The 21,067-nt window shown below is 46.3% G+C and overlaps 1 protein-coding gene across 2 annotated transcripts in view; it reads right to left on the reverse strand.

Annotated features, from left to right (window-relative positions):
- Positions 1–12,416: 12,416 nt before the first annotated feature.
- The window catches only part of LRP2 (LDL receptor related protein 2), a 402,994-nt gene continuing 394,343 nt past the window's right edge, over positions 12,417–21,067 (reverse strand). Inside the window, exons 72-79 of one of the 2 annotated variants that reach the window (XM_075317292.1) lie at positions 20,628–20,718; positions 19,508–19,575; positions 19,284–19,404; positions 19,054–19,183; positions 18,844–18,957; positions 16,256–16,360; positions 15,054–15,125; positions 12,417–13,240 (exon numbers count right to left, since the gene is read on the reverse strand). In XM_075317292.1, the coding sequence (XP_075173407.1) occupies positions 13,070–13,240; positions 15,054–15,125; positions 16,256–16,360; positions 18,844–18,957; positions 19,054–19,183; positions 19,284–19,404; positions 19,508–19,575; positions 20,628–20,718 (872 nt within the window). In that variant the 3' untranslated portion in view covers positions 12,417–13,069. Of the gene's footprint in view, positions 13,241–15,053; positions 15,129–16,255; positions 16,361–18,843; positions 18,958–19,053; positions 19,184–19,283; positions 19,405–19,507; positions 19,576–20,627; positions 20,719–21,067 lie in introns of both variants that reach the window. The other variant, XM_075317291.1, reaches the window with a different exon arrangement.

The following is a 21,067-nucleotide window of genomic DNA, read 5'->3' on the forward strand; positions in this document are numbered from 1 at the left end:
ACTCCCACCTCCCAATCCGCCGGATACAGTCCTCACTCAAACCCCACCTGGCGGCCTCCGTTGCCGCCCCAATCCGGAAGGAGTGAGACCCGTACTCACGTGGCTCCTCCCCCACCCTTGCTAGAGCCATCTTCAGCACCGCATTGAATTGATACCGCGACAAATCCAATCCGTCCGCATGTCTAAGAAAAACACCAGGGTAACCGCCGCGCACCTTTAAAAACTCTGACACATGTAACACTGGGCACAACTGGTGCCCCGGTAAAGCGAACAACACTACTAAGCGCCCCCGGCCCCTCTGATCCGTCTTAGAAAAGCGAAGCCGACATTCCACTCTATCCTCCCCTAGCATTACATCACCCAACAGCAAACCACCCATCGCTTGCTTAGTCGGGCTGACCAATTCGCCAATACGAAAGGCCCCAAAAAACGCCAGTACAAAAGCTACCGAAAACAACACCCGCTCATAAGGAGACGAACACAACTCCCCTAAACACCCCACTAAACGCACCAACAATGGCAATGACACCGGCCGCCTACAGTCACGCGACTGAGCCCCTTTACGAAAACCCTTCATCACCTGTCGCACCAGAAAATCCTTAGTCGCGTCCCGAACCCCCTGCATCTGGAACAAAAAGGCCAACGCCGCCAACTTGCAACCAATCACCGAAACAGACCTGCCTTCCGAAAAATCCCCACTTATTAACATCAGTACCCCCAACACTCGACCCTTGTAACCCGACTCCATGAACTCCCTACTTTCCAACTCTGCCCATTCCTTCCACACCGCCTGATATCGGCACCAAGTAGCCTCAGACACCGATCTCCGAATTCCCTCAAATGCTATACCGATGCCAGGTCCCACAGCCAGTTCGGGCAAGGTTCTCCCTCCGCGTCCGCTTCCGGCACCAGCTTCCTGAACCTGCAAAACTGAAACCGTGATAGCGCATCAGCCACCTCGTTGCGAATCCCAGGCACATGCCGAGCCACCACGCAAATGTTTAACTCCAAGCAACGCAACACTAGATGCCTTAAATACCCCACAACCGGCGGGGATTTTGCCGACAGTGCGTTGATGGAATGCACCACTGCCATGTTGTCACAATGCATGCAAACCCTTCTTCCAGCAAAAACAGGGCCCCATAACTCCACCGCCACAATAATGGGAAACAATTCCAACAGCGCCAAATTCCTCACCAAACCTGCTTCCACCCAACGCCGCGGCCACTTTCCCACGCACCAGCGCGTTTGAAAAATTGCTCCAAAACCTGTCGCCCCAGCCGCATCAGTGTACAATTCCAGCTGGCTATTGGACACTGCCTCGCTCATCCAAAGGGTCCGACCGTTGTACCGGTCCAAGAACTCCTCCCACACCAACAAATCCCCTTTCATCATTTTTGTCACTCTGACAAAGTGATTTGGAGCTTTTACCCCCGCGGTTGCGCCCGCCAGTCTCCTATTAAATATCCGCCCCATCGGCATAATGCGACAAGCGAAATTCAATTTCCCGAGCACTGACTGCAACTCGCGCAACCGCACCTTCTTGGCCTGAGACAAAAACCGCACCGACGCCTTCAAATCCAACAGCTTCCCCTCCGGCAACCGGCATTCCATTGCCAGTGTATCAATTTCGATACCTAAGAAACATAAAACCGTCACCGGCCCTTCTGTTTTGTCTTTTGCCAACGGAATACCCAGGCTCCGCGCAATCCGCTCTAACGTGAACAACAACAAGGAGCAAACCGAAGAGCCCGCCGGACCCACGCAAAAGAAGTCATCCAAATAGTGAATCACCGAATGGACTCCTGCCACCTCCTTGACTACCCATTCCACAAACGTACTGAATGCCTCAAAATAAGCACACGAAATGGAACAGCCCATCGGCAAGCAACGATCCACATAGTATTCACCATCCCACATACACCCTAAGAGATGAAAGCTCTCTGGATGCACCGGGAGTAAACGAAAAGCTGCTTCCACATCCGCCTTTGCCATCAGGGCCCCCCGCCCCGCTACCCTTACCAGCTCCAAGGCCCTATCGAACGATACATAACATACCGCCGACAATTCTGGTGATATCCCATCATTCACCGACAATCCCGCCGGATAAGATAAATGATGAATGAGCCGAAATTTGTTCGGCTCCTTCTTAGGTACCACCCCAAGGGGGGAAATCCGTAAATTGGAGAATGGCGGGTCCTGGAATGGGCCCGCCATCCTCCCCAACTCCACCTCCTTTTGCAGCTTTTCCTTCACCACCGCCGGATGTTCTTTTGCGGACCTCAGGTTTCCCGGGCGAAACACCGGCGCGTCAGATTCAAACGGAATCCGAAAGCCCTCCGTAAAACCACGTTCCAACAACTCCGCCGCCCGAACATCCGGGTATCTACTTAGATAGGGAAGCATCGCCTCGACCCTCACTGGCGTCCTCCCTTTTTCCAGACCCATCCCCCGCCTTTCCTTTCCCTTTCTTGAAGCACCTGGCCAGAGGGTGGGACCCTCCACATCCGGAACACTCGTGTCTGAACCGACAAGAGGCCCCGAACTTACACTGTCCCTCGTTATACTGCCAACAAGCTCCCTTTTTCTGTCCAGCCGAGGACCCGCCACTCGCACCCGGGCTCCCGGCACCCCCTCGAAAGGGCTGAGCCGGCGCCGTCATTAACCGCATCCACAAAGAAATATCCTTGTGGCCCCACTGGACTCCCGGCCGCAGAGCCTTCCGTTGCCGGAACTGCTCGTCATATCTTAACCACCCTAAACCGCCGTACACTCTATACGCTTCCCCTATCGCGTCCATATATCCAAATAGGGCGGAACAATGCTCCGGCTCCTTTTCCCCGATCACACTGGCTAAGATCGCAAAAGCCTGTAGCCAGTTAGTAAACGTCCTCGGGATCAACCTATACCTCCGTTTTTCCTCATCCTCCTTCTCCTTTTTTGTATCACTGGGTTTCACCTTATCCAAATTAAACTTCTCCAAGGGAAGCAGGGAAAAAATTTCCACATACTCCCCTTTCCAAATCTTTTCCCTCACTTCCTTTTTCAAATGAACCCCTAACTGACCTTCAAAACACACGTAAATTTCACTCCGCGCCCTATCATCCAAACGCACAACCTCATCCTCCTTTTCTTTTTCCTTTTCCGCCTCCTTACTCGCACCCACTGAAGCCGCCCCACCAGCCTCCTGTCCCGTACCTGCCGCCGAGGTCGGGTCCCCCGCCGCAACCTCGCGCACCGGCGCTTCTGTCCGCACCACCTCCGTGGGGCCCACCCACGCCACCACCGGAGCCCCAGGCCCAGTCCGACTAACCCGTTCCGCAGACAACCCCTGCACCCCCAAAAGCTGCCCCCAAAACTCCGGACCCGGTAAACCAGACTGCCCGACCGCACTCGCCCCCAGCGCAACGCGTCCCGCGACGGAGCCCCCGCCCGCGCTACCCACAGCATGAAACATTTCTGTTGTCTGCTCACCAGGCTGCCGTTGAGCCGACGCCGGAACAGCCGTGCCACGATCTTCCTGCTGCCGCTCCGTCCGACCTGCCGCTGCTCCTTCTTCCTCGCTGGAGTCTGATGCGCTGCCGAAATCCTCAGGGGGGACCAGCGAGGGGACAGCCCGCACCTGGCGGCCGTCGACCCCCACGGTCACCGCACCCTGCTCGTCCGGGCGACTCCTGCTTGACCTCTTCCTTTTCTCCCGCCGTGGCGCCCTGCCGCCGTCTTTTCTCGCTGTAATTGTGATATCCTGCTGCGCCGCCACTTCTCCTGCCGTTCTCAGTGGGCTCCCTCCCTGCCGACTGCCGGAAGGCCGTGCCGAGCTTGCTCCTCGCCGGGACCCCCCCAGCACGCTCCTCGCCGGGGGGGACCGTGACTACCGATCTCCTCTGTGCCTGCGGGCCACCGTACCCCTCCTCCGATCTCCTGACCTCGCCGCTCGCCTCCGCTCCCGTCCTCCGTCCTGTAGCTCTCCCCTGCGGCCTGCAGGGAGTCTCCTCCGGCAATCCGGCACGCCGAGCGCCACCCCCAGCCGGCACATCACTGGGGGCTGCCGTCATCCATGCTCCGGTCTGGTGCTGCGCAGGCCGCGGACCGGAAGTGGGCCTCGCCGAGGCTCCGCCCACCCCCGACCCACGGGATCTCCGACGCGGATTCCTCCCGGTGGCCGGCTGCTCCCCTAGGTGAGTTGAAGGGCTCCGCCGCTGCTCCGGAGGGTCCCCGCAGGGGCTCCTTGATCTTATTCTCCCCCTCCAGCTGGGGGAGTAGCGCTCCGGCAGTCGCGCCCGCCGAGCACGTAGCAACGGCCCGGGCGCTGGAACAGCAGGCGGCGCCGCTCCAGCCCCACAGACCGCTGCCAGCTGCTGCCTCAGGGCATCCACTCCTACTACCTCGGAGGCCCCCCGCACCATCTCCAGCAGTTCAGCAAGGGCAGCCATGGCAGGAGGCAGCACTACGTCCTGGGACACAAAGATCAAGCGACGAAAGGGGAGGTGATCAGTACACCCCCCTCTCTTATACCTCTCACAACACCCCACCCCTTCCTTGCTCCCCCCCAATCCCCTTACAGCTCCCTTCTACCAATCCTGTACTCCCACATATCCCCCATCCCATGCAAACCCATTAACCCTTTCCTAACCTTGCACCCTCCCGATCGTCATGGGGTCCATTCACCCCTATGGGGCTCACTGCCCTTCTCTGCTCGTACAGTAAAGAATCCTCGTCTGTGATTATGATTAAACCTTCTTTCCTCAAGACGTAGCGGATGCCCCCGTGTTCCAGTCGCAGGCCTAGGTGTAAAGAGATCTTTGGAAAGGTCTCTGTACTGTCCCCTCATATATTTATACATTGTGATTAGATCCCCCCTAAGCCTTCGTTTTTCCAAACTAAATAACCCCAAGTTTAATAACCTGTCTTGGTATTGCAGCCCACCCATTCCTCTAATAATCTTGGTCGCTCTTCTCTGCACCCTCTCCAGTTCAGCTATGTCCTTCTTATATATCGGTGACCAGAATTGTACACAGTATTCTAAGTGCGGTCGCACTAGTGACTTGTACAGAGGTAGAACTATATTTTTTTATGAACACTTATACCTCTTTTAATACATCCCATTATTTTATTAGCCCTGGCAGCAGCTGCCTGACATTGTCCACTAAAGTGAAGTTTACCATCCACCCATACACCCAAGTCTTTTTCCGTGCCTGTTTTACCCAGTGTTCTACAATTAAGTACATAATTATAGATTCTATTTCCTCTACCCAAGTGCATGACCTTACATTTATCTACATTAAACTTCAATTGCCACTTCTCAGCCCAATCCTCCAATTTACATAAATCTCCCTGTAATATAAAATTATCCTCCTCTGTATTGATTACCCTGCAGAGTTTAGTATCATCTGCAAATATTGAAATTCTACTCCGCATGCCCCCAACAAGGTCATTTATAAATATGTTGAAAAGAAGCGGGCCCAATACTGACCCCTGTGGTACCCCACTATGAACTGACACCCAGTCCGAGTACGTACCATTAATAACCACCCTTTGTTTCCTATCACTGAGCCAGTTTTTAACCCAGTTACACATATTTTCCCCTATCCCCATTATTCTCATTTTATGTACCAACCTTTTGTGTGGCACCGTATCAAAAGCTTTTGAAAAGTCCATATACACAACATCCACTGCATTTCCCTGGTCCAGGCTTGAACTTACCTCTTCATAGAAGCTGATCAAATTAGTTTGACAGGATCGATCCCTCATAAACCCATGTTGATACTCTGTCATAAAGTTATTTTTCCTGAGATACTACAGTATAGCATCTCTCAAGAAACCCTCAAGGATTTTACCAACCGTAGAGGTTAAACTTACCGGCCTATAATTTCCCGGCTCAGTTTTTGTCCCCTTTTTGAATATTGGCACCACATTTGCTATGCGCCAGTCCTGCGGTACCGACCCTGTTATTAAGGAATCTGAGAAGATTAAAAATAATGGTCTATCTATCACAGAACTCAATTCCTGTAGTACTCTGGGGTGTATGCCATCCGGGCCCGGAGATTTGTCAACCTTAGTGATTTCGAGGCGGCGGCTTACTTCCTGCTGGGTTAAGCAGGTAATATTCAAGGGTGAATTTATGGCATCACTGGTCATGTCATCTGCCATGGCATTTTCTTGTATAAAAACCGTAGAAAAAAAGTCATTCAGCAGGTTGGCTTTACCCTCATCCCCTTCCACCATTTCACCAAGACTATTTTTAAGGGGGCCAACACTATCGCTTTTCAGTTTTTTACTGTTTATGTAGTTAAAGAATATTTTAGGATTATTTTTACTTTCTCTCGCAATGAGTCTCTCTGTCTCAAACTTAGCTAACTTAATTTGCTTTTTACATATTTTATTTAATTTTCTATAATTATATAATGCCTCATCACTACCTACCCTCTTTAATTCTTTTAAGGCTTTCTGTTTTTCTTTTATTGCTTCCCTTACAGCTCTATTTAGCCATAGGGGTTTCCTCCTATTTCTAGCATGTTTGTTCCCATAGGGTATATTTTCTGCACAAGCCCTATTCAGGATGCTCATACAAGTCTCCCATTTGCTTTGTGTACTTTTATTACTTAGTACATCATCCCAGTTTAATGCACTAAGATCATCTCTCAACCGTTTAAAATTTGCTTTCCTGAAGTTTAGTGTCCTTGTAGCCCCTCTACTAGACATCTTACTAAAGAATACATGAAAACTTATTATTTTGTGATCACTATTCCCCAAGTAACCGCCAACTTGTATATTTGATATGCGGTCTGGCCTATTGGTTAGTACAAGGTCTAGTAGTGCTCCCCCTCTTGTGGGGTCCTGTACCATTTGTGAAAGGTAATTATCTTTCATTGTTATCAAAAATCTATTTCCTTTGCTGGAACTGCAAGTTTCTGTTCCCCAATTTATATCAGGATAGTTAAAGTCCCCCATAACAATTACCTCTCTGAGACTCGCTGCTTTATCAATTTGCTTTATGAGGAGATTCTCTACCTCTTCCATAATATTCGGCGTCTTATAACACACTCCTATCAGTATTTTATTATTCAATCTCCCCCCCCTTATCTCCACCCATAGGGACTCTACATTCTCAGTACCCTCACATATGTTGTCACGCAGGATGGGTTTTAAGGATGATTTTACATATAGACACACACCTCCCCCTCGCTTATTTGTACGGTCATTCCTGAATAGGCTATAACCCTGTAAATTAACAGCCCAGTCATAGCTCTCATCCAGCCATGTCTCTGATATCCCCACTATATCATAATTTTCTTCCAACAATATTAATTCTAATTCCTCCACCTTATTTGTGAGGCTTCGGGCATTAGTGTACATGCACGTTACGTATGACTCTTTACCTGTATTCCTGCTTACTGTATTGACTGTCCTAACCCTTCCCCCCGTACCACCCCCAATTTCATTACTTGTGCCCTGGTCACTATCTGCACTACATTCCCCTTCTATAAAGTGAATACCCTCGCCCCCCCATTCCTAGTTTAAACACTCCTCCAATCTTCTAGCCATTTTCTGCCCCAGCAGAGCTGCACCTTCCTCATTAAGATGCAGCCCATCCCTAGCATAGAATCTGTAGCCAACTGAAAAGTCGGCCCAATTCTCCAGGAACCCAAAACCCTCTTTCCTACACCAATTCCTGAGCCACCTGTTAACCTCCCTGATCTCTCTTTGCCTCTCTGGTGTGGCTCGTGGCACAGGTAGTATTTCCGAAAATACCACCTTTGAGGTCCATGCTTTAAGCTTACAACCTAATTCCCTGAAATCATCTTTAAGGACCTTCCACCTACCTCTAACTTTGTCATTTGTGCCAATGTGTACAATGACCGCTGGGTCCTCCCCAGCCCCTCCCAGTAATCTGTCAACCCGATCAGCGATGTGCCGAACTCGAGCGCCAGGAAGACAACACACTGTTCGGCGATCCCTGTCTTTGTGACAGATTGCCATATCTGTCCCCCTAATAATTGAGTCCCCCACTACCAGTATCTGTCTTGCCTGCCCTGCACTCCTATTCCCCCCCTTACTGGAGCAGACACTCCTCTGGCGTTCAGAGGTCATGCCTTGCTGCAGCAATGCTACCCCTGTAATGACATCCCCCTCATCTGCCAAGTTTGCAAACCTATTGGGGTGTGTCAGTTCAGGACTAGCCTTCCTAGCACTTTTCCCTTTACCCCCCTTTCTAACTGTCACCCAGCTACCTACCTCACCGTCCTGCCGCTCCCTACTACTATCCTCCCCCACATCTGACCCTGAGCTGCTGCTCAGTGAGCATCACACTCCTTTCCATATTGCTAATGCATCTCAGAGTTGCCAGCTGCTCATTTAGATCCAGTATCTGGGCTTCCAAATGTGCAACTTGCGCACATCTCGAACAACAGTATGCACCCTCGAACGGCTTTTCAAGGACTGCATACATGAGACAAGATGTACACTGGATCGCATTAGCAATAGTGGAGCATATTTTCTAATGGGGATAGCAATAAACAAATGTCAAGTAATTAAACAACTAAATACAAACAATTCTACTCACACTTACTTTTGCTCACACTTTGCTCACTCACGCTCACAATGAAGAAGACAGGCAAAATTCCTAGCGGCGCGCGGTTTTCAGAAGTCTTCCTTCCGGCTGTAACGGCCAAAACCCGGTTCTCCTTGAGCTCGCGGTGACTCTTCACTTATCCCAGAAGGCACTGGGAATATGCAAATTATCCTCGCAAGACTCCTTCCCTGGCTTTTAGAAGTCTTCCTTCCGGCTGTAACGGCCAAAACCCGGTTCTCCTTGAGCTCGCAGTGACTCTTCACTTATCCCAGAAGGCACTGGGAATATGCAAATTATCCTCGCAAGACTCCTTCCCTGGCTTAAATATGCCTGATTCTTTTGTCCCCTGACATCATCTTTCGGGGAACAGCCATACACATTAGATGGCCGGCCCTCCTGATATCGACATGTTTGGCTGACATTGGGCCAATGCATATGGGGGGGGGCCTTAAATTTAATGTAACATCTATTTTTATCAGTGATCTAATGGGGGCTATTGGCAATGCATAAATAACTTAAACACAAGGGGGTTTAGACTTGAGGTATGGAAGTTGGCCCAAAAGCTACCTATAGGCCATGATTGATGCCATTAGTTCAGGTAGCTTGAAATCAAAATCAAAGTGCAAACTCCCCCCATAGTGGTGACACTGGTAATCAGTAGGGGATCGTAAGCCCCCCTTGATTTAATAATGCACTTGCACAATCACACCTTTATCTACCTTGCTTTTTGGCTACCTTAAAATATAATTCTTTATACCAGCCACCCATTAGGCTAGATCAACTGAACACAGTACTTTCCCATTGTGTGTCACTTTGTATTTTCAGGTTGCAGCATCATTATCAGTGTTGCTTCTGAAGGCCTAAAAGGTTATGTTTGGCCATAAGGTTTCTTATCCCCACAGCAACGCATGTAGACCAAACTCTGATCAGCTCAACGCAGAAGTGGCAGCTTATCCAGAAGTCTTGAGCAAAATGGACTGTCCCTAATCTTATACTCGATCTTCGTAGGGTCTTCTTGCTCAAAGGATTGACGAAAGTTCCTTAATAAGGTCCTTATCTTTTTAGAGAGTGCATGATATACTGCACCCTTGTACAAATTCTTGTAGCTCATGGGTAATTAAAAAAAAAACATGATCTTTGGCTAAATGGACTGTCCCTAATCTTATACTCGATCTTTGTAGGGTCTTCTTGCTCAAAGGATTGATGAAAGTTCCTTAATAAGGTCCTTATCTTTTTAGAGAGTGCATGATATACTGCACCCTTGTACAAATTCTTGTAGCTCATGGGTAATTAAAAAAAAACCCAAACCTTTAGCTAATGGTCGGGGGGATGAGAATCAAAAGGGTAAACATTTTTGAATTTTGAACATTTGGAAATGACAAGGCATCATGCACATTGCTGTATTAAGGCATCTTGTTGCACAGACCATATGGTAGGACGCATATGGAGGTTAATGGGGCCCTACTACAATTCCATACAGAAATGTCTATAATAAAAAATATATATTACCAGCGGTTTAAGATAGAGAAATATTTAACAGCAGACAAGAGACACCGAGGCTCAATTGTAGACTTCGTCTACCACTGTATAGTGGCACGCAGAGAGACAACCCATAGATCAGAGTGGAGTTTTTCATTATAATGAAGTGTTCTGCAACTAAGGAAAAAAAGGTCTAATCTTTGCTATAAAAAAAATGCAGATTGCTAGTAAAATGAAGTCCTGTGCAGGTACCCACACTCTGCAGCAAAAGAGGATGAGACCAACCAGAAGGTTGAATTAATTCATCCCAGGGCCTAATAGAAGCCATGTGATCTGCATCCATGAAATGTATAGTCATATGCAGTATATCACAAAGGTGACTATGCCCCTCACATTTTTGTAAATATATTATATCTTGTCATGGGACAACAGTGAAAATATGACCCTTTGATGCAAAGTACAGTGTCAGTGTGCAGCTTGTATAACAGGGTCAATTTGGTGTCCTCTAAATAACTCACAACTCAGCCATTAATGTCTAAACCGCTGGCAACAAAGGTGAGCATACCCCATAAGTGAAAATGGACAGATGCAGAATTAGGCATTTTCCGTTTAACAAGACAGTATTCACTTAGAACAGGCCTCACCATGGTTGACCAAAGATGTTGATTGCACGTAATCAGCATCATATCCAGAGGTTTTCTTTTCAAAATGGACGTATGAGTGCTGCTAGCATTGCTGCAGAGGTAACAGGGGTGGGGGGTTCGTTCGCCTGTCAAATGCTCAGACCATACACCAAACACTGCATCACATTGGTCTGCATGACTGTCATCCCAGAATGAAGCCTCTTCTAAAGATGATGAACAAGAAAGCCTGCAAACAGGTTGCTGAAAACAAACAGACTAAAGGTCCAGTCACACTAAGCAACTTACCAGCGATCCCAACAACGATAGAGATCGCTGGTAAGTTGCTAGGAGGTTGCTGGTGAGATGTCACACTGCGACGCTCCAGCGATCCCACTAGCAACCTGACCTGGCAGGGATCGCTGGAGCGTCGCTACACGAGTTGCTGGTGAGCTCACCAGCAACCAGCCCCCAGCGCCGCGTGGAAGATGCTGCGCTTGGTAACTAAGGTAAATATCGGGTAACCAACCCGATATTTACCTTGGTTACCAGCGCACGGAGCTACACATGCAGGGAGCAGCGCACACTGAGCGCTGGCTCCCTGCTCTCCTAGTTACAGCACACATCGGGTTAATTACCCGATGTGTGCTGCAGCTAAATGTGCACAGAGCAGGGAGCAGCGCACAATGCTTAGCGCTAGCTCCCTGCTCTCCTAGCTACAGCACACATCGGGTTAATTAACCCGATGTGTCCTGCAGCTACATGTGCACAGAGCAGGAGCCGGCACTGACAGTGAGAGCGGCGGAGGCTGGTAACAAAGGTAAATATCGGGTAACCAACGATAGGGCTTCTTGGTTACCTGATGTTTACTGTGGTTACCAGCCTCCGCAGAAGCCGGCTCCTGCTGCCTGCACATTTAGTTGTTGCTGTCTCGCTGTCACACACAGCGATCTGTGCTTCACAGCGGGACAGCAACAACTAAAAAATGGCCCAGGACATTCAGCAACAACCAACGACCTCACAGCAGGGGCCAGGTTGTTGCTGGATGTCACACTAAGCAACATCACTAGCAACATCGCTGCTACGTCACAAAAGTTGTTTGTTAGCAGCGATGTTGCTAGCGATGTTGCTTAGTGTGACGGGGCCTTTAGGACATCCATTACTGGAGCCATGTCCAGTGGTCTGATGAGACCAAAAGAAACTTATTTGGTTCAGATGGTGTCAAGCGTGTGTGGTGGCAACCAGGTGAGGAGTACAAAGACAAGTGTGTCTTGCCTACAGTCAGGCATGGGGGTGGGAGTGTCATGATTTGGGGCTGCATGAGTGCTGCCAGCTGTGGGAAGCTACAGTTCATTGAGGGAACCATGAAAGCTAACGTATATGCTGATGGAGAACATGATCCCTTCCCTTCATAAACTGGGCCGCAGGGCAATAGTCGAATATGTGGTGACCCCAGACACAGCTGCTGGATCCTCTTCCATCCTCCATGACAACATCATGGAGCTGGTGGATGTTAGAGACCTTGCGCTCCCCCACCTTCCATTTGAGGAGGTCTCACATGTTTCAATAGGGTTTAGGTCCGGAGACGCTTGGCCAGTTCAGCACCTTTATCCTCAGTTTCTTTAGCAAGGTAGTGGTCGTCTTGGAAGTGTGTTTGGGGTATTTCTGGGGAGACTACCGCCACGTAACCACAATGCATAATTTCACCTGAATCTATTCCATATGATTTTTATTCACCTGCATCTTTTGTCGATTAATCAATAAAATATTTAAATCTTAACAAAAATACATCCAAAATATTTTTCAATACATCATTAATAATAATTTTATTTTTCCATTGACTTCTGATTGTTCCAAAGTTTGCATAGTAAGTAGACTAAAATAAAACTAGTCTACAAACAGGTACCAGAAAATATATGCAACTGAACCAGTACACAAATATATATATATATATTCTTCATGTAACTCTATAAAGGTAGTTTTCTTAATAGAAGTTTTTATAAACATCTGTACAATTATAAAAATGTCGATGTTAAAACAGCGGTCCCTGTACATATTAATGCATTCCTCTGTCTAATGTATTGCAAATTACTACTGTGCCTTTAATTCATTTGACTATTCCAAAAGTTTTCACAGATCAATGACAACAATAATTTTTTTTCAAAAATTTACAAATATACAAAATATTTATATTATATTCAGTCAGTCTCAGTGCAAAGATATACATATAGTACATGGTGATAATTGTTCATAAAAATAGCAATTGGCAAAAAAAAAGGCAAAAAAAAAAGACTTCACCTAAAGGCTAAAACGAGAAGGTTTTATAACAACATGAACGTTCTTGACCGATACAAAAATATGTGCAAGAGTGTCTGACGATTCCAAGTAGAAGTATCGGTTATACATCCGAGTCTTCCTTAACGAGATTGGCAGTGTCAATGAAGGTGTCCTCTGTGGGGGAGAAGGAGAGGTGCTGATGTTCCTTTTTCTGAAAAGGTTTTGGAAGTGGAGGAGGAGAGGTAAATGGAGATGGGTCTTCCTCAGCTTCGTTTTGTTGGTCTTTTTCCATCTAGAATAATGGAGATGAATATTATCTAACTCTTTCAGCGCACACATCCTGACAGCCGTGGAGTGCAACACCTCCAAATATGAAAGTATTAGGTCACCAAAGGGTAACATTTTAATTATGAACCTAGGTAGGTATGCATTTCAGAAATAGTTGAAACTAGATTATACGTTATCCACATCAATAATATTGGCAATAGCGATATTTATACGGGACTACTTAAAGGGGTGATCCGAAGGTCAAGGAAGTTTTAACGAGCCGGAAACAGAGCAGAGCGCACTGTCAGGATACCCAGTGATGAGAGACCAGTCCTGGTCTCTGAATACTCAGCATCCTGACACCGCGCACTGACAGTGCACTCTGCTGTATTGCTGTCACACAGTGACTACCGGGGTGCCGCCAAGTACATGGAAACCCCCAGCGAGCGCCAGAACACACAGGGTACACAATATAACAGTGGTCCTGGCGCTAGGAAAAGGGGAGCAGAGTCACCTCCGAAACTCACCTGAGACTGATCCCTGCACTTCCTAACCTCCTTGTACAGGTTATTTCACCTGCCTATCTCTGTTTTTCCCTGGACTCAGCCCTGTATAGTGCACAGGGCAGCGGGAACGCTAGTCCCACTGTAGATTAAAGACACAGAGAGGAATAGACAAACAAGGGTAAAATAAACAGCAATCATAAAAAGCACTCCAAATGACAAGAGATAATAATGAGGAACGGACCAAAGGGAAAAAACCAAAAAGGACACAGGAAGGGGAAAAACTCAACAAAGATTTCACACAGCAAATCTTCTCTGCATGGCTTCCTGGTCCACAGCTTACAGGTTCCCTCTAGAGGCTAGCTAAGCAGAAACTATCACCATCGATTACCTAAGCTAGGAGGGAAGTCTTTATAGCAGAGCTAATTAGCAATAGAGAACAGCTGACTATAGCGTTCATTCAGAGTTCATGAGACCAGATGATCTACTTAACCCTAGCAGCGCTGGATAAATGAGAATATTCACAGCCAACAGTATTAACCTGAGCAAGTGTATATGAAGCCCTGTGCTGTGATCTCCTGACCCCAGAAATAGGAAGTACCACTCTCCATCGTGGTACCTTAGTGACAGTTACCGCCTCATTACTACTGATCTCAGCCAGCAACACAGAGCATGCAGGGACCAGACCAACCCCTGAAACAGTCGTTACAGATGACTCTTCATTTTAGAAGGGAGCACAGGCTGCAGCAATGACCGCAACTTTGTCTTCCCGATGACGCTTCGTTTGAGTATCCCAGCATTCACTGGGATTCTTAAACAAAGTGTCATCACACAAGAAGTCGAGAAAAAATACAATAACAATTGGATAATATAGTTAGGAAACAGAAGAGGACTTATTAGAAATTAGTTTAGATTATGGCAGATACGGCTTTAGATCGGTGAGTGCTCATGTGGTCGGATCACCAGCAATCAAAAAGAATGTAGCAGAGGTTGAGTGTGTCCAGCTCCACTTCATTCTTCTCTTTGGGACTGTCGAAGATAGCCAAGTGCTGTGCTCAGCAATTTCCATCCTTCCCATAGATAATGAATGGAGCACAAGGTTTTTTGCTCATCCTGTGTGCATTGTTTCTTGCACATATAGATAGATGGGGGTTTTGGTTCCTCCATAAATGACAGATATTCTTTATAAGGTTTCTAGCTTTCAGTGTAAATCACCTAGAAATGCTCTGGCACCTAAGTTGTAGCTCTCAGGAAAGATCTATTTTATCTATATTTATAAATAAATCCGGGCTTTTCCATTTATCACGGCCCTGTTCTCAGGACACCTTTACTCACCTCCGCGTAGATTGGATTTTCAAAGTTTGTGCTTTGTTTAATCTTCCGTTTAAAGAGGCTCCACTTTGATTCCTGCTGAGAAACATGAGATGAATACAGTGTCATTGTACAGCGGCGGACAGAAACATCTGTTGTAAAAATAATATTCTCTGACACAAGTGGTTTTCAAAGGGAGTGCAGCTTATGTAGTGCAGACCTTCATTTAACTTCCAATACAGGTAGACCTGATGCCAACAGAAGAAAGCCATTAGTGATGCCCATATAGGATATTCACAGTGATAAGACATTCACACAGGGTGAAGAGGGGTATACATTTTTTTCAAGCAAACCATAATAGCCTGCCATTCTATTGCCCCACAGCCCCTTACCACATAATGCCCGACGGAGCCTATTACCACATACCACTCTACAGAGCCCCTTACAACATACTGCCCAACCACAGAGCTCTTAACCACATACTGCCCCACAGAGCCCCTTACCGCATACTGTCCCACAGAGCCCTTTACCGTATACTGCCCAACCACAGAGCCCCTACCACATACTGCCCAACAACAGAGCCCCTTACCCTTTACTGCCTAACTACACAACCACTTTAAACATACTGCCCAAGAACGGAGTCCCTTACCACATACTGCCTAACCACAGAACCCCTTACCACATACTGCTCAACAACGGAGTCCCTTACCACATACTGCCTAACCACAGAGCCCCTTACCACATATTGCCCAACAACAGAGTCCCTTACCACATACTGCCCCACAGAGCACCTTACCATATATTGCCCAACCACAGAGCCCCTTACCACATACTGGTCAACCACAGAACCCTTACCACATACTGTCCAACAAATCCTCCTACCACATGGTGCCCAACCACAGAGCCCCTTACCACATACTGCCCAACCACAGAACCCCTTACAACATACTACCCAACCACAAAGCCCCTTACCACATACTGCCCAACCACAGAGCCCCTTACAACATACTGCCCAACCACAAAGCCCCTAACCACATACTGCTCAACCACAGAGCCCCTTACCGTATACAGCCCCACACAGCCCCTTTACTACATACTGCCCACCCACAGTGCCCCAGCTGGGATGACCTAATTTTGAAAATTGGATGTTTTTTCTGTATAACTTTCTCTTCTACCGAGTTATCTTATCTTGTGTCAGGCTCTAAATGGAAAGAATTGTAGCTTACTTCGACCCGAACCGGTTCTGTGCTCGCTGAGGCTTGCGGGGTGTCAGCAGAATACAGCGGATTTTCAAAATTATCTGTTTTTTGTCCAATGCTCACTTCAGTCACCTGGAAAAAAAAGGAAAGTTGAGCCCCCCAAATACAATGCTCTCTCTCCTGAGTCCCTTATACATAGGAGCGCTCCTATGTGCTCCATGAGAGAGCTGCTGCCGGACTCCTTTGGTGTTTTTTTTATCTCCTGGAGAACAAAAAGATTGGTCGTCAGAAATCCAACATGCTTGATTCTGTGATATGAGATGGGGGAGAGTCAGGAAGCCCCCTCATATTGGCAGTCAATCCCACCAATACTGTGTATGAGGAACTGACATCACCAATCATTAACATGTACCCATGTCTGTGGTGAAGACTATGAGAGGCATTGGTGCATACGCAGATTTCTTTTTTTTATACTGCGCACGTGCCCCAGCTGCTTGTAGTCTTCACTGCAGTGTCTTCAATAAAATGGCGCCAGAGATCGCGGTTCACACATGCGCGGACTCTGGCGCTATTTTACTGAAGACAAAATCACTGTGTTAATGCGCACACGCCGCCAACAACAGCAATGGTGGCGCGGCACGAGACTCAAATAAAGAAATGGGGTACATCATAGAGGAAGCTGGAAGAGGACTTTACAGCGAGGATCTGACTGTCAAAGACCTGCCCATTGCACCTGTCAATCAAAGTGCAGTGCATTTCTACAACTTTGATTAAAGATATTTCAGCAACCAAGTATCAAATCTTTCTACAAGTATGCCTGGATTCAGGTACTTAGTGACAGTATGGCACTGCCTTTACTTCAGATCGCAAAATCCTGGATGTTGGTCCTCTTTAAGGATATCATCTAAGTAAGTATGGAGCCCTATTGACAATGCCCCATTTGAAAAGCATGCAAATTAGTCTAGCCAATAACCCATCTGCAGGCAGCTGTTGCAGAGGATAGGAGACATTATCAGTATAATTGTCCTTCTTTTCGAGAAAGAGATAATTATCAAGCTTCATATTTTTGGGTAAGACTGTATAGAGACCGTTAAATATGGGGTCTTGTTGACAATACCTAACCTAAAGAACCTACAAATTAGCCAAACCAATAACCCATTTACAAGCAGCCGTTACAGGGTATCAAACTATGCAAGGGAACCAGAGAAATGGTAGTCACTGCACTGCTGAGAAGTAACGAAATCCAATGCCCTGAATCCAGATGAGGGCGATTTATTTCCCAATGCGTTTCGCAGTGGTCACACTTATTCCTCAGTAGAACCACCAAGAACTTAAGACTCGTGGTTTGTGCAGCAGCTGATTACAGGCTCTGGTCTTGTTATTTGTGACGCAACCCAACAATGGGAGCATATCTTGTACGACAATAATGTAGGGCTGTCGGATAAGGTCCTATTTGCGCTGTTCTGATTTATAGTTCGCTACTTAGGGTATCAAACTAGCTTTCCTTCCTTTCGAAGGCTACTTTGCATGTTGCATATTTCTTTTTTAAATCAAACTCGTTACACATTTCTAACCATCAATAAAACTGAAATATACCCTATCATCATTTAAAGGGGTTGCCCAACTTTGAAGAATCATTATTGTAAGAAGTGTCCTTCAATAAAAGGTGAATCATAGGGTGATTTGATCTGAAGCAGCCTTTCATGGGAGAAGGTAGCAGCAAGTGTTTAGTTCCTTTGCAGTACACCTCTATAGCACCATATTGAGGTATTGTCACAGCCGACGATAGAAGCTATACCGGCCGTATAGTAAAATACAAAGGAAAGGAATGCCTTATCGCTAGAGAAGGGGGAAAGTGGTGACCGCTGACAACAACCTGCAGCTCACCCTCACCGACCCTATACAGGCTCCGCAATTGTTGCTGAGCTGGATACCTGACCCTAGGCAACCCTGATCTGATCCCTAGTTAAGGATGGTGGGTATGCGCGCTTGTCAACACCACTAACACTTAAGTGAGACAAAAAGTAAACAATACAAGGGAAACACTAATGCTACCACCTGAACCCAGGTAGATAGCAAAAGTCAAACACTTATCTGAGGAGCAGCTACCACAGAAGTCTCTGTAAGAACAAGAGGAGAAGACCGCTTCAGATCACAGCCAGGAACAACTATAAACTACACCCAAATCACCAAAGGGTGAGGTTTATAAAGGAAGTCAGAGACTGGCAACTGAGTGGAAAAACTGACAATTTCCCAGGGTCATAGAGTCTGCTGCTGCAAAAACAGGGAACTGTAGATAACATCACATGCTGCCAATCTCTGGGATTTTTGAACACTCGCTGCCACTGGATTGTCAGCTGGCTGTGACACCTCCGTGACGGGATATGACAGGCATTACACAATCACTGCTGAAATGAATGGACTATTTGTGAAATAACCAAAAAGCTGAAACCTCCAGAAAAAGACAATATTTTCTGATCAAAAAGATGAAGAGACTACTAGGGCACCCTCTCTCTTATTTTTTTTTAACTTCCCCCAATATATTTGGCCTAGATTCCCATCAGTCTTCCAGTGTAGAGTCCCCATATAATGATCTATCAGGCGAGGCATCTTACATCTGGCGGCTGGCTGATGTTCACCACACTGACACCACTTTCCCCGACGTGTGAGTACATGGGATTCTCATATGTAATCGGCTCCTTCCCAGCTTCCAAAGTGAAGGTTTCATTCTAAAACACAACAATAGTGAATATTTAATAACTACTATGTGACAAGTATCACAACAAAATCACCTATAGTAAAAAAAGAGCAATTATTAGCATTACCATTTGCATTGCTCTGTCTATAGAAGACTCTGCGCCAAATCCGGACACCCCAATATCCATGCTGACATCGGCTCCGGACCGGAACGTTACTCCATTGCCGTTTTCTGTTGATTTCACCAGTGCACTTAAACTATAACATGATAAAACAATGTTCAGTTCTCATTCTCTAGATCTTATAATACAGGAATATATTTTATGTTGTAATCTTTGGTGTCATAAATTGCACTAACCTCGGAAATTTAGGAAGAGTAGGTAAAAGTTTTCCCGTCCGTCTGTAATTAAAGAGGCCTCCGACTACCAAGGCACAGATAATAATCACCAAAATCACAGTGAGGAGCACAGCGACTGCCGCTAAAAAAAAAGAATTTGCAATTTTGTATTTTATTTTATTGTATATAGAGAAATTAAAGTAAAATACATACAATGATATGATATGATAACAAACCAGACTTACCAGTTCCTGGAGGGATACCAGCTGTATAAGCCATATTGCAATAGCTTCCGGAATAGCCAGCGGTGCACCTAGAAGTAATAAGGCATGCTTAGAAAAATGATAATAAATATATACATATAAATTATAATCAAAGGTTAGTAAATACGGTATATCACAAAAGTAAGTGCACCCTCACTATTTCTGTAAATATTAAATCTTTTTAGGGGACAGCACTGAAGATCTGACATTTTGATATAATGTAAAGTAGTCAGTGTCCAGCTTGCAAAAAAGTGAGTACAACCATAAGTGAAAATGCCCACATTGTGCCCAATTAGCTATTTTCTCTCCCCGGTGTCATGGGATTCATTAGTGTTACAAGGGCTCAGGTGTGAATGGGGAGCAGATGTGTTACATTTGGTGTTATCTCTCACACACTCTCTCATACTGGTCACTGGAAGTTCAACATGGCTCCTCATGGCAAAGAATTATCTGAGGATCTGATAAAAGAATTTTTGCGCTACATAAAAATGGCCTAGTCTGTAAGAAGATTACCAGCATCCTGACACTGAGCTGCAGTACGGTGGCCAAGACCATACAGAGGTTTAACAAGACAGGATCCACTCAGAACAGACCTCGTTATCGGCGACCAAAAAGGTTGAGTACATGAGCTCAGCGTCATATACAGAGGTCAAGCTGGACACTGACTACTTTACATTGTATAAAAGTGCCATTTCTTCAGTGTTGTCCCATGAAAATATCCTAGTTCTTTCATGGCCAGTTTATTCCCCAGACATCTCAACCATTGAGCATGGTGCCCTCCCTATGGCTACTTTTTAATTTATGGTTTGAGTACAGTCTATGTTGTACAGACCGGCTGCAGATCTCCTGACCTATAGACATATATGAGGTTGTTGAGATCAGGTAAGGAGATCTCCAGCCCATTCGAATAATATGAGTCATACTCAGACCGTGAATGAAAGCCAAAATTCTGCAGCGTACGCAAGTATATTATTGGTGTATATCCATCACCTCAATAGTCCCAAAAAGCATCATTACCATAATTGCAAAGTCAGTAGATGGTAAGGAAAATAGTAAAAAAAAATTAATGCTATCTACTAAGATGGCATCAGATAAAACTTACTTGCATTTTGGAAGGCCCATTTCATCATAATAGCACGTTCCTCCGTGCATACATCTGCATGCTGGTGGCATGGTTGGAGGGGGTTCAATAGCTAAGAAATGGAAAGCCATGCATGTTAGTAAGCAGTACATGCAATTATTACGTATCAGCAGCAGGGACTGGAATAACTATTGTGTATGTGACACAATTAGGGCTCGTTCACACTAGCATATAACTCGGATCAGCACTATCTGATATTTTATCGGCTAGCACTTGATCCAATGTTATACTATGGGGCAGTGCTGACCAGTGTTTTTTTTCATACCAAGTCGGCATGAGAAAAAAAACTTCTGCATGGTGTGATTGGCAGCATATATCAGACTGCAAGCACCCATACAAGTCTATGGGTGAGCGCAAAATATCTGACTGCACTCCCATGACATCCAAGTGCAGTCCGATTT

This window comes from Anomaloglossus baeobatrachus, chromosome 7, assembly GCF_048569485.1.
Source record: "Anomaloglossus baeobatrachus isolate aAnoBae1 chromosome 7, aAnoBae1.hap1, whole genome shotgun sequence".
NCBI classification, from domain to species: Eukaryota; Metazoa; Chordata; class Amphibia; order Anura; family Aromobatidae; genus Anomaloglossus; species Anomaloglossus baeobatrachus.